The sequence below is a fragment of the Rhopilema esculentum genome, chromosome 6, assembly GCF_057945365.1.
Source record: "Rhopilema esculentum isolate cy_ngs chromosome 6, ASM5794536v1, whole genome shotgun sequence".
Classification (NCBI taxonomy): domain Eukaryota; kingdom Metazoa; phylum Cnidaria; class Scyphozoa; order Rhizostomeae; family Rhizostomatidae; genus Rhopilema; species Rhopilema esculentum.
Window position 1 is genome coordinate 10,857,550 of NC_142820.1, and position 25,981 is coordinate 10,883,530.

At 35.9% G+C, this 25,981-nt stretch overlaps 1 protein-coding gene across 2 annotated transcripts; it reads right to left on the reverse strand.

Annotated features, from left to right (window-relative positions):
• On the reverse strand, window positions 1-25,915 carry LOC135686369 (uncharacterized). 2 transcript variants are annotated; one of them, XR_010516065.2, is made up of 31 exons: window positions 25,676-25,915; window positions 22,907-23,418; window positions 22,140-22,382; window positions 21,362-21,567; window positions 21,020-21,142; window positions 20,425-20,643; window positions 19,941-20,054; window positions 19,285-19,367; window positions 17,907-18,095; window positions 17,357-17,503; window positions 16,743-16,808; window positions 16,131-16,266; window positions 15,350-15,515; window positions 14,415-14,476; window positions 14,026-14,079; window positions 13,333-13,418; window positions 12,355-12,438; window positions 12,144-12,226; window positions 11,728-11,891; window positions 11,362-11,423; window positions 11,141-11,212; window positions 10,643-10,717; window positions 9,680-9,849; window positions 8,495-8,621; window positions 7,621-7,702; window positions 7,073-7,213; window positions 3,587-3,679; window positions 2,762-2,876; window positions 2,398-2,441; window positions 466-1,587; window positions 1-414 (listed from the first exon to the last, which is right to left on the reverse strand). XR_010516065.2 is itself a non-coding variant. In XM_065202582.2 (30 exons), the coding sequence occupies exons 2-30, from the start codon at window positions 23,415-23,417 to the stop codon at window positions 1,441-1,443; spliced, it is 3,864 nt and encodes a 1,287-aa protein (XP_065058654.2). In that variant the 5' UTR covers window position 23,418; window positions 25,676-25,915; the 3' UTR covers window positions 1-1,440. The 2 variants fall into 2 exon arrangements, 1 of the variants encoding a protein (XP_065058654.2); XM_065202582.2 differs by having other exon boundaries at window positions 1-1,587.
• Between the last annotated feature and the right edge of the window lie 66 nt (window positions 25,916-25,981).

Consider the following 25,981-nt stretch of genomic DNA (forward strand, 5'->3'; position numbering starts at 1 on the left):
TTAAAATGACAAAGCTTCATAATCATGGTCATGAAAACAATGGTTTCAGATAATGTTGCAAATTAATTTCGGCATCGATTTACAAGGATTCACTACAGGCCGTATCCGTTGCATTGATTATCAGTTTTGCAATATATATTCTACTGGATACTGTCATTTAAATTAAAACAGGGGCGTTGTGGCCAGGCAGGACACCGGGAAATTTCCCGGTGGGCCCCTTTCAAGTGAGTTTGTAAAACCCAGGACTTCTGTGGAAGAGATGCGTGGAATATGAACAGGGCCCCCGAGAGGGGGACAAGAAGGGGCAAACTGCGCCAGGGCTTCGAGTTCAAGGGGCCTCTTAAAGCAAGGAATTCAAATTTAGGAACTGAATTTTAACGAAACGCAACAAGGTATGCCTAAAATGGCAAACGACTGCAAAAAAACATTCTGAAATGTACTTCAAGCTTATTTAAAGGGCATGGCCTCAAAAACTTTTTCTGCTCACTTCGCTCGCAGTGCACGTAACTACCTTGTCACGTTTGTGTTTGTATCAGGTGTTCACTACAGCATTGGATTTGTTCTACATTTTTGCAGTCTAAAAGAGACCATGGCTGGAGAAAAGAGGATACACCTCAACAAATATAGCAAACGAATCTTTAAAGATGATCTTTTTTATTTTTCATAGGTGCATGGTTTTCAGGTGCCCTTTTTGGCGACCTGTGGTTTGTGATTGGAGATTTCATATAAATGAATGGGCCCCCTTATGATCATTTTCTCCCGGCCCTTCTCTAGTAGCCGCAACGCCCCTGAATTAAAAGTAAGCTTTGAAGAAACATTTAGGTAAAGATCAACAAAACCAGGCAACTCGAAACCCGTCAGCAAATTAATGTGATCTGAATGATGCCATCATCAAACGTACGTCTACGATAGAGTAGTAGTTTTTATACATTGATAACATGCAGCTACAATGCCAATATCAGGGCCCACGCTAAGAGTGGGGGGGGGGGGGGCAAGGGACCATGGCCTCCCCATTTTTTCGATAAATAAAAGTTAAAGTATTTATATAGATAAAACAACAAAGATATTGAACAAAGGTCCACAAGTAAAACAGCGCCAGCTTAATGATTGCCACAATTGGGGCAATTGATGGCCCCTCAAGTTTAGGGTTAGTGGCACGGGCCCTGAATAAATAAATTGGTTAAAAGAAAGAGGTGAATTTCATCAAGCGGATGGCATGTGGGATGGTCGTCGATTTAGTTTCTTGATGACCTTAACACTAAGGACTGTATCAGACACGAAATGATCTACAGGATCGTAAATTGAAATTACAGTTCATCCATAACAATTACTTTGACATTACATGTCTTCGACTTTCTATCTACAATTATAAATCCAAATACCAATTTATATTTCTGATTACATACCCCATCTGAACCCTTGCTGTAAATGTCATTCACTTTAGGTAGGTGCTTGTCTTGGCTCGACGAGAATTTCATTGATTGCGCAATACTCCGGCTGAGTGATGGCAAATACAACAGCATTAGCTATGTCTTCCGGTTCTAATATCTTTGGAGTTTTATCGCTCATGTCGTATTCACTTTTTGCCTAACAAATGAAAAGAAAAGAAATAAGAAACTTCATATGATGTATCTCCTTTAGGATAGGAGCAATAGGAACAATTCCTTCACAAAAGTGTCCCAAATAAATTTATCCCTTCAAGGGCACTGCATTTTTGGGCTCTTTAAACTACTGACAAAATTCAAGGGTCATCGGGAGAAACCTCGTGTCCCGAAGTTAAACTGGGGATGCATACCAGGAGCAAAAATTCCTGTACATGTAGGAAGTCTTGGGGTGTTACCCCTGGCTATCTCAACACATTGCCAATCTGACGTTTGGTTATGAAAATGAGAAAAAACACTGAAGAGCTTAAACTCACTATTTCGTTACAACAGTGTGAAATAATCAATGATATGTTAATACTCTTTTGCAATTATTATCCATTCAAGAGGTGACATGATAGGATGCTTTTGATTAAAGACATACAATGTTGCAAAGTATGACTTTTACATTGAACTCTGATTTCGCCCAATATCCGCCAATCTGGAACGGTTCTCTGTCTGCACACCAGAGAAAAGCACAGAAACGGTCACAGAGTACACGTCCAAATACCGAACATTCTTCCGCGTATGATTTAGCACACTAAAGATGTCGAGATGGCTGGCTAACTAGCGATTTGCTTGATTCCCCAGAGTCACTAAGCAGAAATTTCTATTGAAAGATATTTGATTGATTGATTGATTGATTGATTGATTGATTGATTGATTGATTGATTGATTGATTGATTGATTGATTGATTGATTGATTGATTGAGTGATTTGATCGTATTAAGGTCGCTTCAAGGAAAAAGGTACCAACCTCCGCGTCAGTTGTATGATGAATAAGCTCTGTGCGCACATCACCTGAAAGAATTCAACAGCCAATAAACAAGCAGTCGGTTATTATGGTCAATGTTTTTGTAAGAAAATACAGAGACACAATCAAATCAAAGAACAAATCGAAAATGTTCAACTTTCAAAAACAGAAAGCCGTTTGGTAAGCGTACTGTTTTTGAATGTCAAAATATATTCTGCGCATGCTCGTACCGCATATCCTTTCCGTCCATACCGTAAAGAGGAAGTCCACCTTAAACCAATGACATCTTAAACCAGTAGGTAAACAATAACATATTTTTGTGGAAGTCGGTTTGAAAAATATAAGCAGGTAGATAAAAACCAATCACCTGGTTGGATTGTTGTTACTTTAATTCCCGAATCCGCGGTTTCGAGACGAAGGCCTTGAGAAAAAGCTTCTACGAAAAATTTGCTGGCTGAGTAGACAGAGAGACCAGGAAAAACCTAGAAGAAAATTGCTTTTAAATTCTACAACATACGACTATAAGAATGAATTAAAACAAAATTATAACATACAGTGAATATTGAACTTGAAACCTGTTGGTATAAAAAGCTATGACGTGAAACATGCATCGAGCACTACATGACAGACCCTTAAAACTATCATTTTCGTTAAAAGCAATCTAATGAGGAGGCTGTGTTGAAAGCGAGACTGAAAGGTAAACTTACAAATGGGATATTGGTATTATTGGACATTATAAACATTAGCAAAATTATCCGCTGTAGAGGTGATTTGTCGATTGTGTTAGGAATTTAAGCAGAAGAGGTCTAAAGTAAGATTTTTAATAACACACACGTCTGAGGACAGATGAAAAGAAGATAGAATAAAATCATAATTTTACAGTAACTATAAATTAATCATAAAAGTCCATAACAATTTAAAAACATGAAAAAAAGAAGAGTCAGGAAACAATGAAAATATACCGTAAATAATGTGTTAAAATGAAAAAAAAGAAAATAAAAATAACAAGGCCATCATAAAAAAATCTGAAATGTGAAAAAAAAATGTGAAAGCTACAAAATTACCAACAAAAACCAATTAATCACAAAGTATTTATTTAGCGCTTGATTGTTGCAAAAGTTTTAAAAAATGAGTAGCATTATCCAGCATCATTTTAAGGACTTAAAAGATTGAAAGCAGAGAACTGGCTCACTTTTCTTCCTGCATCTGAGGATATATTTACAACGTGTCCGGATTCTCGCTGTAGCATACCGGGCAGAACTGCAGCAACAGTGTTGAGTATACCCTGAAAAGCAAATAAAACTTGATTTGTATCCGCCCTAGTGGAAAAACGTAAATCAAATATATAACATGCACAGAAACTGCTTAGCTAAATGACGTATGGATAAGTTAAACTAAATACGAATACTGTGAAATACAAATAATGTTTAGAAATGCAAGGAATAATGTTAAAGTTCATATTTATTATCATATTCATTATAGTGGCTACAGATTTGAATGTGTTTTCACAAAGAATGTTGAGACAAAATGCAATTTAGTGGAAGCACGTTGGTGAAAGCACATTGTTGAAAGCACCTTAGTGGAAGCATAATGGTGGAAGCACCTAAGTGGAAGAACCTTGGTGGAAGCATTTTAGTGGAAGCACATTGGTGAAAGCACCTAAGTGGAAGAACCTTGGTGGAAGCATTTTAGTGGAAGCACATTGGTGAAAGCACCTAAGTGGAAGAACCTTGGTGGAAGCATTTTAGTGGGAGATCATAGTGGAAGCATAAGTCCAAAATTAATTAAACAGTAAAATTCTCTTAAGAACGGCGTGACTTGACAAAAGTCTGACCTAGTAAAACAGAATTATCCGGTCTATAGCGGGATTTAAATGAAGTTAATTGGTTGGTAATCTTCATATAAATGCAATAATTCCAATATAACAAAGCGCCATAACCACAAACATAACCAGTGCATTGTGGTGACATTATAATCTAAAGATGATCTACACAGCTTAAGAAGTACAGCATGCTTCAAGCAGAGTTTCTGCATTATTAAGCCGGAAAGATTACGTGAATTGATCTTAATTATTTTAATTTGTAAACGGGCGGAGCGGGTTAGGTACCTGTAATATTAATCTGAAACCCGCGAGTAAAGTATTCATGCTCTAAATGCGGTAACCAGTAGCGTATAAAATAGAAATATTGAGGCAATAAAAATGAAATCCGTGAAAGACCGAGCTCGAATTGAAGAAAGCTTGATATACAAAAGCGGGAAGCATATAGTTTGATCAACATACATGTTATTCACTGCAACTCTAGCTGGATATGTTGTGTGGTTATAGGATAGCCTAGGCACACTCGAATGAACAGTCGAGAATTAGACAGTGGAAGTACACTCTGCGAACAACATATTTGCTTGCCTGAATTTGGCTTGGAAACATTGCTGTTGAAATTTCGACATCAAGTTTTGCCTGCGAAGTATATTGATAAAGGATCGCGAGAGAAATTGTGCCATCATATGAGTATCTTGACTCGTGACTGTGTCCAGGCTTGTCATTAAATTACAAGAGTTGTAGCAAATATCTTTACTGCTTAGAAAGAACGGTTGTTTTTCATCGATGCATTAGAAGAACTACCAGCGGAATTTGGAATTTCCATTTGGTGTTTAAAGAGCCAAATACATACATATTGAAAGTATCAACGTTGGGATTGGCTATTAGCATCAACAATATGAATAATCGTAGCTTTCAAGAAGATCAGGGTCAGTTGCCAGTTTATCTGATGGTCATCATAAACATAATTTTGGTTTTCGTTGTTATTGGCAACAGCATAGGGATCTATTTGCTGAAATCATTGAAAGATAGAAAAACCAATCAAATGATAATAATAATGAACTTGAGCATTGTCGATATAATACTGGCACTCATTTGGTTCAGCAATGTGATCCTATCCATAGCTGACCCTAGCCTCGCAAACGATGATAAGATTGACGGCATTTTGTGGTGTGTAAGAGCCGGTGTCTATCTGACGTGGTATGCAACGATCTTTTTAATAACATTCGATCGCTTTCTAGGCTGCAATTTTCCAATCAAACACAAAGTGTTCATCAGAACTAAGGTCATCTACATGTGTTTAGCGACGTCTTGGACAATCACCATGCTGTTCGTTGTGATCACTTGCTTTTTCAACACCAAATCATTGCAACACCGTTTTGATCTTTATATTTGGGTGACGATAGATTCTTGTTTTATCATACTTTTTATCGCTACGTATGTTTCAATTTTCCTTTATCTGAAACGCAAAAGAGGGGCAGGCTCGACCAATAACAATGATGTGGACAAGTTCATGCACACCGTTGCAGCCCTCACGATGGCTTTTTTCTGCTTCGAGATTGTCCCTACGTTACTTAAACCCCTCCACATGAAAGGGTCTGCGACCTTCGAGAAAGTTCGGTCGATATTATATACCTTGAATCTTTTATTTGACCCCGTACTTTATGTGTTTTTGCAACCACAGGTCCGCAAGCACGCCTTTGCTTCGCTTCATCGAATGCATTTGCAACTGAAATCTATGTGTGTAAGGTCATCGGAAGACGAAGAGTACCCTGTTGCTAATTTATAGAACAAATCACACTCAAAATTTTATCCCAATGGATCGCTAAAAACGAACTTTCATGCATTACGCTAACAATTTTTTATTCTGACGAAGTGAACGTTTGATGTCCTAAGTATAGTGCAAGAAGGAAAGGCAATGAGAGGTGCTCTTGCTTGCACACAGAAAGAGTGATTGAAAACTTGCCTACCTTGATGGAAAGCAATAAAGAGTTGGATGCAATTTTAAGCTCATTCAACAAAAGATTGGTTTGTCAAGGTTAACCATTTTACAAAAAAATAAGGAGCTTCTGCAAGCATTTATCAATGGAAAGTATTCAAAATATCAACGCTCACCCTAAATATAGAGGCAACATCAACAAAACTCGGTGGCCGTATAGCAGATGTGTAATGCAACAACGTTTGCAGAAAGCTGTGGCATGACTGCTCGCCGTGGATATCCTCGCTAAATAAACTTTTCCGAAATTCGAAAAAGTTACAATGAAGTCTTTAGGCAAAATGTAATTTTTTAAAAAAGAATCTTAATGCACGGGGCAAAGAACAGTGAGCAATACTTCGTTCAAAGTTGAACAGACACTTACGCAGTTACATCTCAAAGTATAATTTTTGTTGAAGGACTTTGGTTATTAGCTTGACAGGAAACTTAACATAACATTTTTTTGTCAGACCCTTTGGGAATCAGACCATTAGAAATCATTACTATCAGCAACAATTTAATTAACCCAAAATAGCTAATTATTTCTGTCAATCAAGAATATGTTGGTATAAAAAGGTAGCGAGAAAACGCCTTTTACGTTTTTCTACTTTTAGAGTAACCAGCGTTGTAAATTAATTGAGAAAAAGAATTGTATGGTAACAGACTTAAAAATGAAAATAAAAAAAATGAAAATGAAAGTTCGGGAAATGAAAATTTTCACCTGTTGGTTGAAAATAGTATGTAAACTTTTAACTGAACAACATTCCAGAACTTTAACTGATAAATGGTTATATTACTGACAGGTTTGTGACACTCAATGTCTGTAGCTACCAATCAACTCTGCTAAAATTAAAATACAAACAGCAGATAAAAATAAAATGTTGTACCTTGCAGTTCACATCGACTGTTCTCTCCCATTCTTCAACGTGAAAGTTTTTCAGCATAGTGTAATACATCACCCCAGCACAACAAACCACAATATCAACGGGGCCCAGGGTTTGTTCTGTTTGTGCCACGACATCTAACATCTGCAAGGCAACCAATCGATTCAAACATCTTTAGCCAAAGTAATTTCTGGCAACCATTTAGAAATTCTCATTGAAAAAGCCTGTTTCTACAATCTTAAATCTTTGAAACTGTTTTTACATTAATGATAATGAAAGTAAAATTTTTGAGTGAAAACAATTCTGCTCTGTTATTCATGCAAGAATATTACAATGTACAGCAATGTACAAAGAAAAACATATCCAAAAAAGCGATCATTTATCAACTTGCATGCCCTTGTATCAAGCAAGGAGTCGACGCTTGCTATTTGATACAAAACTAATATACATCCTGCTGTCTAAAGAAGGGTTTAAAAAAGGTGCAAAGCTTAAAAGTAATTGGAACGGATTGTACATCGAATCTTGATAATATAAAACGTGTTAAGACTCACGTGTTTGCTGTTAACCACGTCTGCTTTCACTGCAATTGCCACGTTTCCATCTTGAACTATTTCATTGCGAACTTCTTCCAATCTACAATTAACAGAATGAATGATTTAGCATGCATTAAAAAGGCGACATGCTGCTCAAAAACCACAAACACTTTTGCATGTACTGCAAAACCCCGTATAAAAGGGAACTAAACGCTGAATTTTCGCCAATCAAGGACCTTCAATAGAAAAACCATTATTTAAAAGTATAAGTCATTTCAGTTTGTTAAAGAAAATCACAGATTCTTTTATGCAGGGTTTTACTGCACAACAAGAAATAGATACAGTTTTCCTAAGAGCTCATTTGCAAAAGCTTTGCTTGTGCATTGAAAGCATCAATTTACAATTTGCGAATAACAATGTGTTATCTTTGCCGACTGAAGACAGTTTCTGTTCAATCTCCCATAAACCCCGATTTCTCATGAGATCCCAAAAGCCTTACAACCTAAGCGCCCACTCCCAACAGCATAAAAGGAGTCTTTCTGAGAAAGAAGGGCAAAGCTAATAACATCGATACGTTTTCATACGAATTGCATAAGGTCTTAGAACATTTAACTTTAAGCATTATCTTAAGCTTTCAACACCACTGCTGTTGTTATTTACGAAAAGCCTTTCTCGCAACTAGAAAGACTAAAGCTATTCCTTGTCCCTTTTAATGTAGTTCTTGATATAATATTGTCAAAAGCAAATGTTTTGTCAAAGAACCCAATTTCACCAAATTGATATAATATATTAATGATGAGGTGAAGAAACAAAAGCGGCAGAATTGAGAACAACTTAATGTCTGAATGGAATTTGCCAGTTCAAAGAGACATGGCACGAATGAAGACTTTACCGGTCCAGTCGCCTAGCTGCCATGGCTACCGAGGCCCCCAAGTCAGCTAACTTTCGTGCTATAGCAGCACCAATTCCACTCGAGGCTCCAGTTACTATAGCTACTTTTCCAGTAAGACGCTTTGGTTCTGAAATATAAACAACAAAAAATAGGACTTTGTTCTTTAGATTGTAGGTCTTGACGCTAAAGAAACAATGAAGAAAAAATAAGTTTTATAGGGTTGTTAACTTTGACAAAAACTTACATTTTTACCTGAAAAGGGCCCTGCAGCAAGTGTGCCAGGGGGTAATAACACAATCTTCGGTAAGGCATATAAAAATGTTGGATTTTTCACTTTATATCCCTCATACGTTAAAGAAAAAGGCACACTGGATACAACAATGAAATGATGAAATGAAAACATAGGATTTACAAATACATTCTTACTGGTTTTCCAGCAGAAGAAAGGAAAATAAATATTGAGAGATTTATGCTCCTATGAGTTCAGTTAACCAAAGTAGTAAGGTATCATTGAATCATTTAGCAATAGTAGCTGTAATAGCTTTAGGTCTAATTTCTTGTTCTTGAACAAAAAAAATCGTATATAACCCAGAGGCACAGCCATTTAGTGTCCTGAAAGAGTAAAAATCTCCTAGAAAAACTGCAATGCCTGCCAAAATTACTTGGAACACCAGGCTTTTAACGCTGCATTTGATATCTTTCATTCCTTTCATGAAAAAAAATTACTACTTCTGCCCCCTTCCCCCTCAAACAATGTTGATGATTTAGAGAAATATCATAAAAGAAGCGCAAAAGAAAGTGCTTCCTAAAATCCTAACCCGTTTGATTGTAAACCAACATTGTTCCGTGGGGGAGAGGGGGATGATTGGTTTTGACCTTGGAAATTGATGTCAGTGTTCCAAGACTTTTGGCAGGCATTGTATATGATGAACGAGTAGCTGACTTCAATATTAGTGTGGTGTCATACTTGAAGAGCTGTTCTGTCATATCGTTTTACAATATCTCGAGATTACGTTGTTTGTCTATGAAAGTACAGTATGAGAAATATACCGGAGCAGCTTGCCCTGAGCAGATTTGCCAGAATATGATGGCCAACGAGCTAGATGAATCATTAAATAAATGCAGCCTCGCAAAATCCAGTCAAATAAATCCTAGCAAAGGCCTGATGTTTTTCATCAATCTTACCAATCTGTTGTTTTTTTGGCAGCGGTATCACATTTCTCTCAGCAAGGCACCTCATGTAATGCCTCATCGTGGTCAATGTTGTGGTTGGATATGTCATCTCCAGTGTTTCTAAAACCTTGATGAACCGTTCGTTTTTATAAGTGCTAAGGTTTGCGAAGAATTTTTCATTCCTAAAAAATGAGAATGAATCTAAAAGCGTGATAAAAATAAAAACATTTACAGAAAATAACACTTTAATCAACATATGCTTAGATAAGAGAGGAGAGCAGAAGATACGCTTCTTCCGTACAAAGAACGAAAAATCATATAAGCCTATTAAAATCAATCTTGTATAACATTTTGTTGTTAGCAAAATTACAATTCTAACTAAGAGGGTATTGAAAAAGGCAAACATTTTACATCATACTGGCTAAAAACGTTTTCGTCTGACACTCCTCAGAGCATAAAACGTCAGAAAAGGGTCCGAAAGAACAAGATAGAAAATATATACCCAGTTGTGGATCGAAATAAGCCAATCAGAAAGACGCGAGCACATGACCGGTATAGTTGACCAATCAGTGCTGCGTTCCTAAAGAAAAATTACCACTGGAGTCCATGAGGAAAAACGAACTCTTTCTGCCTACACAATGGCGGCTTTTTCGTTTGTATGTAGATCGATTACAAAACTGCTAGATGGAAAGACGACCGGGCTCTGCCAATTATCCGAAACATGTCGTCATTATAGAGTTTAGCACAATCTGCATTGTCAAAAAGATGTTGACCGATGGCAGAATCACTTGCTTTAACACTGTTTCGACCTACATCGAGGAGGCTGTTCTTTTTGAGGGGCAGTTTTGATGCTATAAATGTCTTGAAATATCAATTAAGCTGTGCATCTACATTAAAGGAATTGCAGTCAGTAAATGAGTATAACTGTAATTAATAGATGCCAATTAACTTGATAAACTGAAAGAGATAGCTTACTCAGTCATTGAATCTATGATCTGTGATAACAAACCAACAGAGCTGGCTTTGTTCTTTACATTGTAGCTTTTGACGCTAAGGAAACAAAAGGCCTCTTGTAAATTACTCCAATTGGCATTGTAAGATAGATCAAAATAAAAACCGACATTATATATAATTGATACTTAATGCAAGTAAGTGCCATATACTTTATTGAATAATATTGCCATCATACCCTATTTAGTTTGAAAATGTAATGCTGATTGGCATAATATTTGGGTTACTTAATTTAGAAAAATTGTATAGAAGTTTAGAATGAGATTCAGAGATACGTTAATCTAGGATATAATCTGAAGCAAGAAATGAAAAGAAACAAGCTTTATAAAAAAGTTGCATATCAGAATGCTGAGCTAAAATGGCAAATATTTGCGAATGCGTTGAGCGTCTGTGAATAGCAGAATGGTATGAGCTTTAGAAAAGATAGACAAGAATGAGAAGAGTTACGCAAAAACAACTCGCCTTTGCTTCCATTCCTCAAATGGTAAAATTTTCAGTGGGTAACCATGCGTTGAAATCCATTCCAACAGCAATCTGTAGATTAAAAACGAATAACATGCAGCAATTGTAAATGTGTGTGTCGAAATAAAATAAGGCGACTTTTTGGAAGCATCAAAGGGTTGGGAAATGTTTTGCACTCGACTTTCAAAGTAATAGAAAAAGTCAATCGTTTAGTAACCTACTTGGAATCGATAGGATTTGCATTGATAATATGAAAGACCTTTCCCAATGACCATGATATTTTCTGAAACAAAAAACAAAGACGGTTATTATCCAACAACAAGTGATAAGGACTAATGAGCTACAGGAAAGGTGCGTGTGATTAGAAAATGAAAAGAAATGAAAAGAGAGGTCTTCGAAGAGTATTCACTACCTTATAGATCATAAAAAGTTTGAAGATTATACGAGCAAGATTCGTTACAAAGTCACAAGAGGGCTAAAGCATTATACGTTAAAAAAGGTTTTTTGCCACTCCACTGAACAAAGCCCCACCATACAGTATAAGTATAGAACAAATTTGAAATACATATTTACAAGAAAAGTCATACCTGCGTAAGCTTGACAATAGCTTTGCTGACAAAATCAACTGGTGTCATTTCTATCAGCCAGTCAACATTAGGAGCCTTCCCAACAGCCAAGCAGCCAACAAGCATTAAGAAGTTGAAATCAGCTGGATTCCAGTATGCATTTTTCGACTCCCCAGAAAGATTTCCTAGCATAGAAGAAGAATAGCACTTTGTAGAATAGAATAGGACAGATTGTCCAAGCTAAGTTAGTGTCTGTTGATTTCCTTTAGATTATATTCTAAAAGGTGAATCATTTCAAGTGTCGGCATACTTCCATCTCCAAGAGGCCATGAAAATCAAAGGAAATCCTCGCATGAATATTAAATATCTACTTCTCAAAGCCTAAATAAGGAGTAGGAAAAGAGTTCTTCTCAGAAACAATGAACACTTTTACTTACCCAGTCTGTAAATGGCAACAGGTAAACCACGCCTTCCAGCTCTTGAAATCAGCTGCTCTGCCACCCATTTTGTCTGAGAGTATCTAGTACAACAAAATTCGAATGTCTAACCACTTAGGTAGAACAAAATTTTGATGGATACAAACGGTCACACTGCACCCTATCAACTTGCCTTATCAAAAGTAAATCAAGCGTAATCAAATATGCTCACCCATCGGCAAGGTCTTGGTGAAACTTTGTCATATCTTCCTCTTCAGCGCAGTCTTTCAACTTTGATGGAAAAACGGCATTTGTGCTATAAAAAGATGGAAGAGAGAGAGAGCTCTCTTGTTTATCCAAAGATTTTCATTTCGGATCAGCTTCTGCTCTATGATACTCATATGCTTCTGCTCAATAGAACTCAGACAACATTACACACAGTGTCTACTGATATCCTTGAATACTCAATGATTCTCAAATAATATCTCAATTAGTTGCTGTTCGTGTCTTTTTCCAGCCATTTGCAAGTATTGGCAGTAAACAATTAAGACGAAATATGCGCTATCAATGTTGAGTATTATAACCACCAGTGCAAATCTCTGTCAAAAGTCTTAGTATACTACATTTAATTCTGAAAAAGTTTCTACTGCACCCCATTCTCCCCCCTCCGTACAATGTTGCTATATATGTAATGCTAAGAGGTTCGATGTTGTCCAATAGATTCCTGTCAGGTAGTCATGATATTTAGCTCTACAATCAACATTTTTTAGGGGAGAGGTATCGCGACGGATATTTCTTGCGGAACAATAAATTTTTTCAGCACTTAAGCAAAAGCACTCAAGCAACTGGGCGTTTCAAGGAATATTGGCAGGAATTGTAGCTTGGAGAAAACGAAGTTCTTCTTTAATTTTTTTCAAGATTTCTGAACAGGAAATAGAAAATTATCCAGCTCGAAAATGGTTTCGGATTCAATCGTTGACCTTTATTATCAATCAACAAAGCAAATTTTGCTTTAGTACAATGCATTGCTCTTAATAATTATCGACAAGGGTATCCGTACAATAATCAAGATATTCTAGAAAACAATATATACAATTAATAATATTCATTTAAAACATGATATTGAAAATGACTAGATTTAAAAAAAACAGTAAAGAAATACTGCTAGACATATCTCATCGTTTGAATGTCTGCATATCAAAGGGCCTACCTGATATAATGAACTGGTTTGATCTTACTCGTGCAGGCAAACATTAGAATATTTTGGGTTCCAAGAACATTTGGCCCGTGGAGCGCCTTGAAGGTAACAGAAGATAAACAAATAAATGCTAATTAGAAAACTGCAATAAAAGACAATCATTAAATACTGTTTATAAATATCATAAATATGTACATAGAGCGAGAATTATGAAACCTAACTGCAACATTACTGCGAATATTAGAAATATAATGCAGACATTGCTTTGGCAGCATAATAATTGCGATTGATCAAGACTTCTTTACTTTCAAAGTTTTAATTTCGCAAAGTGTGCAACATTATGGTCTATATTTTCAAATAATGGTAAAAATTTGTCAATCTTTTACGTTTTACTCCACGTCAGGATTCAATATAAATGAGAATTGGCTGTTTCATTGAAAGAAAACTTCAAATGAGGTAAGCCATTATGCCTTTTCCCCTCAAATGTAATTGCCTTTCACATACATGATACATAGCTGGCCTTTGCTCAAAGCATGCATAAATCATTGCCAATCCATAGATTATCAACATAACAATTACTAGTTCTATAGGACGTGATACAGCTAACACTTGTGCCACTTGTATGCATACATCTGATAATTTGAATAGGAAGATTGATCCCTGACTCTTCTTCACTGTTGTAGAATATACTAAAAACAACCTTACCTTATATGGATAAATAAGATTGACAGCAGCAGCAGCATGGATAACAAAGTCAATCTAGAGAGTACAAGAATTCAATTAAACTATAATAAATTCAAGCTTTTAAATACAGGCTAAATGATTAAACATACTTGCAATTAATAAAGCTTAGGGCAAATAAAAAGAACTCAGATGAGCCATCGAGCTATTTGCCCTAAAAAGATTTTTCAATAACGAGATACTAGCGTTTTGTTAACGATAACAAAGCAACTTGGTTGTTGTAACACATCGTTTTTCTACTTTATCAAAATACTACCTTCCTACTTCATACAAAAGTTGAAAACTAGATTTTCACATTTTTTAGTTGTATATTTTGTAGATATTTATATTATATGTCAGAAAAACTGGGATACCTCGACTGCAAAATGAGCATAATCTTCCTCCGAAAGACCAAAATTGATCAAACTGACATCGGCTAGAAACACGAGAAACATTAAATGATAAAAATAAGTCATGGACCTTTTGAAGCAATTTGATAATCAAATAACTTTTCAGAAACGCCTCTTTCATGTGCAGTTGCAGTTATCTCTTGTCCATGTCTAGATACTGTACCCTGAAGTCAGCAGAATACCACAATGAATAGACAAAGTAATTTACACTTTATTGACATCTGAAAAAAACAGGCCTGATAAAATATAATGACATTCACTACAATTGTTTAAGCAAAAAAAAACAAATAAGAACTGAATTTTGGATAGTCAAATACATATGATGATCAGTGGTGAGAATAAGGTAACTTTCAATCGTTGTTCTCATCAAAAATGAGTGCTATCCTGTGTAAAGGACTGAGACAAAATCCCGCAATCTTTTATGGGAACGACAGACAAGATCTCAGGCAGCCCAGGCAAAAAACTATTTAAGCAACAATCTTTGCCAAAAACTCTTGAAAAAAACGCAATGCTGCGCTCTTTCTATCTCATTGGAAAACTCAACTTCCAATACCGCACAACCCTCATTCGCTCCCTAAATATTGTTGACAAGCAAATTTATATTCTTATTTAATTGAAACAAAACTTGGCATATTGGAAAGCATTTTTATGAAAGATTAACATGTTTTATGAAGAATTAAAAAAGATTCAATATGGTTTCGGGGGAAGTGGGGTTGTGGGCTATGTTTAAGAAAGTTATTCAACTGTTTTGGCAAGGATTGGAAAACAAAGTCGAAAACGAGCAAACAAGATTACATACAAAATAGAACGGCTTGATTGGCCTTCCAATAGCGCATACAAACCGAGAAGTTTATCAGCCCAGGTAAAATAACCAGGTCCCAAGAGACACCAAAACATACCTTTAACAGCTGTGACTCGTTTCTGAAACAGTTGTGCAAGGCGCTTTTGTTCATCACTCTGTTTTTCAGGGCTTGAAGACAATATCCCATATTTTTGAAGATTATTAATCAGCCTGTTTTCAACTGGGGCATCTGGCAGGTCTCTTACTAGGCAATATATATGAACCTGAAAGATAATGTACTTGAAAATATATACATAGCTTTAGTATATGTATAGCCAGAGTTATTTAAGGCTGTTATTTGAGGGCATTGAGAGAAAAGCTGTTGCATAGGTAATATTGAGAAGGACAAAAACAAGTTGATAACCATTCTTAGCATAAAAATCATTGGCCATTGTCCTTTATTGATGGCTAAACATAACGTAAAAAACCCTATTAATAAATGTGATGCATTTAAATTCCAAGAATATGGATAATATGTGATCATATATCGACTATGGGTACCAAGATAGATTAATATAGAATAGAGCACATGGAAAAAGAAAAGTTTCTTCCTTCATTCACATTTCCGGGGGGAGGTGTAGCCTGAATATGCTCCAAGTCTAGTTCTCTGATCTGTCGGATAACACACTTTATTATCTGATCCCGAAAAAGGGAAGAAGAAAAAAATGAAAAGGAAGACAAAGATCTCTCTTCCTCGTCCTCTCTATTTCTCTTTTTTCAACTTTCCCTTTTCCTATCATCTGTTTACATTTTAGGAAGAAAGATCGAAAACATCACGAAAATTCTTCCACTTTTTTTAAGCAACATTACAAAGAGCGAGAGGTTGCAAAACGTTTTACCCTTGTGTTTTCAAGCAGATCCTTCAAAATGAAAGCACCAAGGTATCCTGTTGCTCCAGTCAAGAGAACCCTGCCATTTTCCCATCTATGTTCATACTGACAAGAACGCCAAAATGCCCGTAGCATAATGTCCATACTGAAAATGACAATTTTATTCATAGTTCAACTGTATGATATGACAACAGAGATGTCGCTAGCAGGGAGAGTCTAGCGATTCCGGATCTCAAACAATTGACCATTAAAAATCCATGTAGGAATCTGAATACATATTCAAAGTTTTGTATGGATCTCTCTATAGAATAAGGTGCTTATCTATAAAAAACGGCCTTCTGGTTGGGACTTAACACCCCGATTTCAATATAAAGTTTCTGATAGTACCACACCAAATTAAAAAAAGATTAAATTGCCAAATTTACCAAAGGAAATACCCTGCATGCGTAAAGTATAATTTATTCGAACCCTTAATCAGTGATACGATAAACAGGGAAAACTTTACATATGTCATTTGATACTAAAATCATAAAATGATTCAGTAACTATGACCATTCAGGTAAGCATGGAACAGTAAAAATTGGTAGTAGCTTGAAACAGGAAATTTATGTCCTTACTTACTTTATAAAACTTTGGTCGTGATTTTCGACTTCATCAGCCAAATTAAGCTTGTCCTCCACAATTGTCCTTAAATTCAAGAAACGTTACAAATAGATAAATGCTTGATGAATTTAGAACTTAAAATTTAAGTGAAAATGCAATAAGAATAACGGGATATTTTAAGGCGTAAAAATATATTCATGGCTTTACTGAAAATGTTAGCAACTCAATTACATACATCTTTACAGCAAAATGTAAAATGAAAACAAAAAAAGCATACACCGTTAAAAATATCATCACATCTTCACAGGTTTATCATTGATAAAACGATATCTGGAATATTAGTTTGAATCTTTGCCTAGCATGGCTTTGAGAAGTTTGATATAGAAATGAGATTGTGATAAGTAAATCTTTCCAAAACTGCATAGTGAATTTTTTCGATTCAATAGACATAAAATACATTTTGAAGAGTGTCACACAAAAGGTATCGGCCGAGAGGTTCCTTGACCAACTAGTCCCCTCTTTTACTATTATGTGCCTAGATAATGAAATGAGAGTGATAAAACTAGAAAACATCTCATTATAATGACACGAGCAAGTAACTATACACTTTTCTTCTCGTCCTGGACAATTACCTGTTCGAATCACCTTTACCAGAATACTGATCAACAAGACCACTGAAATCAGATACTGTATTGTGCTTAAATAGCTGAGACATTGTAATTTCCACTGACATCTCCTCCTTGACATGAGACAGCATGCGAGCAGCCAACAGTGAGTGCCTGTCCGAGATGAATGAGAACATTTGAAAATTAACACCACTGGCATAGCACAAAAGATGCACACACAGAGAGATTGGAGCATTGGGGTCTGAGAATATGATACCTTATCACACAATAACCCTGGATAGACCTTTGACATTGTTTTAGACCATTAGGCGGGAGATATTGTTTACATATGTAGAACATAATTGTGTATAGTAGATTTCATGGCCTCGAATAAACACGGAACTAATCCGACTATACGGTCTCAAACTTACATCAATCAGAAATCATCATCATCATCACAGAAACAATACACAATGTAATCGATTTGAAAGATGCTAAAATTTCTGGAGATTGACTTCTAAGTGCAACAAAACATCAACGTGTTTCACAATATTTTCAAATTTCAGGTGACACTAACCCTCCCAGATCAAAAAAGTTCTCTTGAATATCCAGTGACTTTAACTGAAGAACTTTTTTCCAAATCTCACTAATTTTTCTCTCAGTTTCGGTGGCTGGTGCAGTCTCGTCATTTTCTTCTTGTTCCTTAATCCGATCAAATGCTGGGAGAACTTTCTTATCCAGTTTACCAGCAGCAGATATTGGCACGCTGCAACGCAAATTGTCGTTTCAGACAGGTTCCGTATACTAACAACGGCTACAGGTACATTTATATAGATTTTTTTACAATGTTACTATTCACCAAATTCTTCTCTGTTTTAATTCATTGTCACTAGCAAGCTGTACGCTTTTATGGACAAAGTCAGACTAACAAATTGTGAAGTAAATAAGGAATACAAACACGTTTCAGCGTATTCTATCTCGTAATTATAAGCAGTAGAAAAAAGCGTAAGTCGTCCCCGTGTAACAGGTTAAAGTTGTATGGCATGTTCTTAAGAGTAGTGTAGGTAATTCTTCACCACATACTCTGGAGTAAAAAACACAAAAAAACATAAATCGCTTAACGATTAAACATATACTTTTCGTATACCGTAGAAGCTCTATTAAGTCCCCTCCCCCCCCCCCGGGAGGGGGCTTATCTGTTTTTGTCATTCCTAGAGGTGGAGTTTAAAAGAGAGGGGGTTTATCAAAGAGAGGGGTAATTATTAAAAATTGAATGTAAAAAAGTTGTAAAAATGTGCTTATTCATTTCTTGTTAAAAAAATGTCACACAAATGTTCTCATAAACTTCGCTAGCAGCCTCGAAAGTTTTTGATGTCCTTATAATGTCCTTATCTTCCTCAGAGTCACCAGAATAAATTTATATCCCCTGGGACGTCTTCTAAACAAATTTTGACTCACTTCCAAGGCGTAAAGTAAATATTTACATGGGCCGTATTTAACGCACACATTCTTATCGTTATCAGACCGCCAAGAGACACACTCAATGCACATGCTTTCTTTGTTTGACATCAGGGGCTTAAAGAGGGGGGGGGGGCTTAATAGAGAAGGGTGGCTTGCTTGACAAAGGAGGCTTAATAGGAAGGGGCTTAAAAGCGAGGAGGCCTTCATAGAGCCTTTACGGTAGTTTCTCATACATGTATTCACCTTATTCACCAGATGTCAATGTACTCACAAAGAGAAATGAGGGCAATCGAAGAGCACAAAACAATATATTTTTAATTCCTTACAAGCTATAATTAATCTTGGCATTAAAAGCACAAGAATGTCAATCTAGAATGCAAGATCGACATCTACTATTCCCTAAGATGAAAAAAGTTCATGCAAATATTTATGTGTCATAGACAGTCAATTTTTGATAGCAGTTATCATCTAAATAAAAAAGTAAATTCTCTCACCTTGTCAACAAAACAAAATAAGACGGGATCATATGGAAAGGTAATCTTGCTTTCAAAGCTGCACGGATGTCTTTTTTGGAAGCCTACGAACAGAATAGGTCAAATTGTAAGCCGAGGCAATAGACTGTATTTAAAAATCTTGAAATTGGCAAAACACAATATAAAGTAAAAATTTTACCAAAGAGACATCTCATTCTTGCTATTTTCAAGAGGAAGTACCTTAAGAAGGTATGAAAATGGGCAAGGTTGTGACCTTTCAAGGTGTTATGTCATTGATCACATTGATATACATATTTGCTGTGTAATGACCGCTAATTCTTCTTTATCGCCCAAGGAAAAAAACTATCAAATAAACGAACTCACTTACGACGTTTCGAGCATAGCCCGTTATCAAAATTAATTAATTTTCACAGTACAATTCACTTAAATTCGATTTTTATTCGATTATATTGTACAGCACGGAAGCTACTAAATTCAATGAAAAAATATAGCCGTGATAGGAGTCATAAAAAACCAAGCTCGTAGAAAAGATCCTTAAAATCTCTGCTTATTCTAATAAAGGAGGTGAAGCCACCGGGCACTGATGTTCATGACAAATCTGCCTTTTCTGGGGCTCTTTCGGATAATTTGACTGGAAACAACAAAAATTTAGATACCTGTCCATTAGGTACAATATAAGCCACGAGGTACTTGTCAGTGCCCTCTTCACCATGGGCAAGTACAGTGCACGCATTTACCAACGGCAAATCCATGAGGGCTGCTTCAACAGCCTAGAAATAGAAACAGAAACGTGAAATAACAAAAGCAAAAAGCTAGGGAATTGTGCAGTTCGTAACGCAGTTACCAAACTGAAGTATAGAAAGAGAAAAATCGTGCATATTTATAACAAGGAATGACAAGAATATAAGGGAAGGTTGAAAATTGGTAAATGATGTCAAAAATCATGGAATAAAAAGGAAGATGTATGAGAAATTTTTTGGAATTTATCGAGAAAATAAACTATAAAACGGTATTGAGCCGTTCAGTAGAAGCATTACCAATTTTCTCCACAGATCGGTGCCATCTGACAAAGGGGTGAAAGCTTGAGTCAATATCATTAAAGAATCCGTAGACATAGTAGAAAGTAGTTTCAAAGCAGACCTGTAATTCGATGCTATAGCCTCTTATTTTAACCATGGAATCACATCTTCCACAAATCTCTAGTTCTCCTGACGACAGCATGTAGCCCCAGTCTCCAGTACGATACAAAGTAGACCCAGCGTCAGCAGAAAGCTCTTCTGGAGTTATTATGAAACGAGCTGCTGTAAGATCTGGTCGTTTCAGGTATCCACGTGCAAGGGTTGGGCCACCAACATATATCTTCCAAAAGAATATTTCATTCTTTAAAAAAAGCCTTTGAGTTTAAACTTATGTGCTAAAAAAATCAACTGAACAGAAGGCAACCAAACTAGTAACATATTAATTTGGCAACATTTTAATTTGAGAAACCACCACAGGTTTGCTGGGGAAATTGCTGACGCAGGCACAGTTGATAAAGACACTGGGCACTGTACTTCTTTATCCTCCCAATTTCAGCATATCACAAGACATGGCAATGGAATTGATTCATTGTTACAACAGAAAGCCTCTAAAACCCCTAAATAACTGTCCATGCTCATTTGATCTTTTGCTTGAGTTCTTTGAAAAGAAAACCCATAATTAATCAAAAATGATTTTTATCAGAATAAATTTTTACCTCTCCTGGCATACCAATTGGCATCTGCCTCATGTGTTCATCAAAAATAATAACTTTAACACCATCAAAGACTTTTCCAACAGGACAAAATTTTCTCCTTTTGCCATCTTTCATTGAAGAATACTAAAAAATCAAACCTTTGGTACTGAAAAATATGAAAATAAATGTTGAAAGGGGAAACGTGACATTTTTAAGTACATTTTTATTGACACCCCCCAGAGTAGAAACATCAGACAATGATACTGATTAAGCAGAAATTTTGATCCAAATGTGAATCATAAGTTATTACAGCAAAATTATGAAGAAGATGAGTAGTAAGTAAAATATAGACAATAATGGCACCTTTTCAAGTTCCCCTGCTGACAGATCTGACACTGCAACATCATGGCACTCAGAGATACTGTACAAATTTATCAGCTTGACATTAGGAAGAAGTTTAACAAAACGATCTCTCAATGCCATCGTAACCACCTCTCCACATAGTACCACAACCTTCATTGTTTCAAGACATTCAGTGATGTTAGCATCTTTGGTATCAAGCAATGTCTCTGTAGAGAATATGAATACAAGATTTACGAACCATGATAGCCTATTGCACAATTTATCGGTGTGATCAAGGCTCTAGCTTTAGGATAAATTACAACAAACTTTGGGTTACCAACACTTTAGATGATCATTGAAGGTTACAAAGTAATGTTTTCACTGTAATTCCACACTTAATTATCATTGGTTGCACTATTGAAACTTATGTGCTTATAATTGAATGTAATTGACACTGGGAATAGAAAAAAGTTCAACTATAAACTATGATACACACTATAGTGTGAAGATAAATATATTAAGGTTTAGAATAATGACAAGATACTTTATTGAATGTTCAAATGCAATTTTTTTTGTTTAAAGCACATGTCAGAAGAATGTTGTCTGGCAATCAACTGATATCATGTACAATGTAATGCAAAAGCTGGAAGCCTGATGCAAAATATACTGGTTTTACCAAAGAAGGATAATTAAAAGAAGGTTAAAAAATACAAGCAATGTAAGAATTTTTATTACTTGCAACCTAATTATGAATCTCAAGCAAGGAAATAACAGAACATTTAATAACTACTGAACTCACCGAGTAAAGATGGTGTAAATAGCACCCTTGTAATCTTATTTTCTTTCAAAAACTTCAAAAGCAAAACGGGATCATAGATGACTGAGTCTGGAATGACATAGAGTGTGGCACCTTTCAAGAGTGGTCGCATCAGCTCCCATGTAAAAAATACATTACAAGCAATTCTCTCATTCTCTTCATATGGATAATGTTTATGTCTCCAAGCATATGAAAATACAGCACCTCTATGTGGACACATAATACCTGTAAAAGAATAAAAATTCAAAGTGGCTGTTGCTTCTAGCTACAACTAGTATCAGACAACCTAAATACTTATGAAAACTATCAAAACTTTTTCGATTCTGCATACATAAAGCATTTAAGCATTTGAGCACTTGCAGACTTAACTTATCATCATTAGATGTCAAAGACATATATAAATAATGACTAAATATGGTAAATCACAAAACATAGACATTGGACATTAGTGTGATATTGGCATATTGGCATATCACAAAACATATTAGTGTGATATTGGCATATCAAATTATTCATATACCATATACTACTTTATTTCTACCGCATATCATACTGTGTTGATAGCAATATTGCTTTCACGAATTTCTAGCAATATAGATTTATGTGTGTTTGTTCATCAATAGATGTTATTCTACCTGATATGTGTAGGTTTCAATCACTGAGGTTAGTCTACTAATAAAAGGCTTATTTCTTATGTCACTGTTTCTTAAAAATTGTGTCTTAGGGTGGCTATAGGAACCATAACAAACCTTTTGGCTTTCCTGTAGTTCCTGAAGAGTACACAACGTATGCTAAATCATTTAGATGAGATTGAACAAATGATATATCTTTATCATATGATTTATTCTCATCTGTCAGCTTCTCTTTCCATCCTTCTTTGATGACAATAACTGGGGCATCAGTTTCTAACCATTCTTTGTGCTCTGGTGTTGTTATGATTGCGACAGGTGTTGAGTCATCAATCACAGATTGAAGAAGTGGCTTTGGGTATGATAACTCTATGGGCAAATAGCCACCTCCCGCCTTCAGGATGGACACATAAGCTATGACAAACTCAATTGATCTTTCCATATAAATTCCAATAACAGAATCCTTTGTACAGCCTTTATGTCTTAGATTTTCAGCAAGAGTATCTGTAGCTTCCTTAAGATCTTTATATGTCATTTCCTGTCCACTATGAGACACAACTGCAATTTTGTCAGGTGTCTTTTTTGCCTGCTCTTCAAATTGAACATGAAGACAAAGGCTGTTTTCATCCATTCTATAGAAAGAAAAGATTGACATGTGGCAAAAAATGTTCTCAAACAAATACTGGAGATGAACTTACAAAATTTTATGAGTTTTCATCAGCATTACAAAGGTATGAAACTTAGCCAATCATCAACATTGTGAAGAATAACAATTTATGCTATCCAAAAAGGAATTATGGCTACCTCAAAGCTAAGTCACAGTTAAGATAAGCTGTAATCCAATATTAGGTTACAAGAATGATAAATACAGCCTTGGTAAAATCAGTTTAGCTCTTTTTGCCAAGATTCTGGGTGCAAAAAGTGATTCAAGTAAAGGGGCAAGTAGTAAGTAAGTAGGTTTCGAGTAGTAGGACTTGGCCTCTCAATTGACAATCCATATTCATTTGGACTTTGACAAGTTAGGCTTTGAAAGAGTAAAGGGGACACCTTTGATTCATTCCTCCTACACAGGCGCGGATCCAGCCTGAATTCTGACCTATGCAAAGGTTGTCAGAAGAAGAAGCCACACCCTTTTGTGCTGAAAACACCCAAACTTTTCTCAATAAAATTTTTATCTCTGATATTGAGTAGGGGATTCAAGAAAGGAATTCTTAGGAAATGACTCCCAAAGAGAAGATTAATTTATCAGCAATTCGAAGGAAAAAGGTATTGAGAAAACCTACTCCGGTAGGATTCGAACCAGGGCCCTCCACTTTTCAAATACAGTGGTCATACCACAAGAACACAAAACAGACGTTCCTTCCTTAGCAGATTAGCAGGGGGTGAAGCAGCGATTGTCAATTGCCATTTCATTGGCTGTAACAAACAATTGCATAGGTCCACTTTAAACAATTGAATAGGTCTACTCTGATTCCTATTGGTTGGCTGAACCGCTGCAGAGGCAAGCTCGGCTTCTGATTTGCTAAATCAAATCTCACCTATGTTCCCTCCAAAGATTGCAGAGGTGAAGTACACTCTGATTGGTTTACAAGACGTTTGCAGAGGTCAAGCAAGGCTCTCGGAGGACAAACAAGATTCTGGATTCAAAATACGGACCAGATAAATGCTTTAAATCGCCACTCGACTTTTCTGTGCAGAGGCTGTAAGGTAGTCAGCAAAGTGTATGCCCTGCTGTCTTCTGCATATTGTTGGTATCAACGGGGGCGGATCTAGGGCGGATGTTGCTTAAGAATTTGCCAAAGAAACTATTGATTAAAAGTTTTGATAGTTTTTATTATATTTTGTTGTTGTGAAAATCTGACTTATGCTTCTGCATAGGTTGCTGTTGTCTGGATTCGCCTCTGCTACATGCCATATCAAAGAGACAAATGGGACTTTCACAGAGCATATGAGATTCTATTGGGTAAAACCTCATATTCAAAATTGATCAGCAGTTTATAAGATTGTCTACATATCATTTTTGTAGCAGTTAACAAAATTAGGCTGTCGATAGCTGGACTTAATGGGTGAATCTTTTGTTACTGCTCACTGGGTCTACATACAAAAGGACAATTTGCTTTTTGAAAATTCCAAAAAATGACATACTAACTAGAATACTTGTAGAAAACTTGTTGAAAATGTTTGTTTTGGCTTCCAAAAGAACTTAAGGTGCTACATAATACTTTTTGATAATATGCATAAAACACATTAAATTGTTTTAAATTGAGTCCCAAATTTGAAATTTTTAACATATTCCAGCCAAACTTATGCTCCTCTTTATTCCCCCTTTAGCTGCTCTATTCAAATGGGAAGAAAATTATTTGTTGATGACCCCTAACATGCCAGTGATCCTAAACAAGTGCTTATGTTGAGGATTTATAGATCTTGAGAACAAAGAATCTTAACTTTTTAGCATGACGTGTATTATACTGTTATCAACACTTGTCAACACATGGTCAAAGTTCTATCTGAAGTTCTATTAAACTTTTATAAAAATTAACAACACAGTTTCTTGATTCATTTCTTTTACAATTTTCATAATAGCAACAGCCCCTGAAATTCGAAATGACATGGCATCTAAAGTCTTCCGGTTTCCTATTGCTATTTTGCATCGCTGATGAGTACAAAGCTTTCGTGCGAAAAGAACCACGAACGCCCAACCAACCATGTCACCCCTGCCGCTAGGACTGAGGCTTCAACGTCAAGAAATTTATAGCAAAAGTGTTTTCTGTCCTTACTTAAACAACGAATTTCCCGTTGGTAATGCAGCTATTAAATCCAAAATAACTTATCTATTACTGTAAACCATACGTGTGCAATCAATTGAAAATAATTAATCTCACACTGTACCTCCTGATTGACAACTGGCCTAGCCAGAAAAGAATAACTTTCAAAATGAAGGTCTTCGGTTCGCTGTCAGATTCTTTCTTCTGTTGAAATGCTCAGTTCTTAATCAGTAACTTCTATATGCGAGCAGATGGGTTAACTGCTAATTATTTATTCATACAGGTTTTATAAAAGGACTTTAAACTTAGCAGCTAATGATCTTTGTCCAACTGTTCTTTGTCCTGGGTCACACCACATGGCCACATGATTGTAGATAAAGTGCAATATTTTGCGCGCGTAATGCTTATGTCAGCATTTGACTTCTTACTG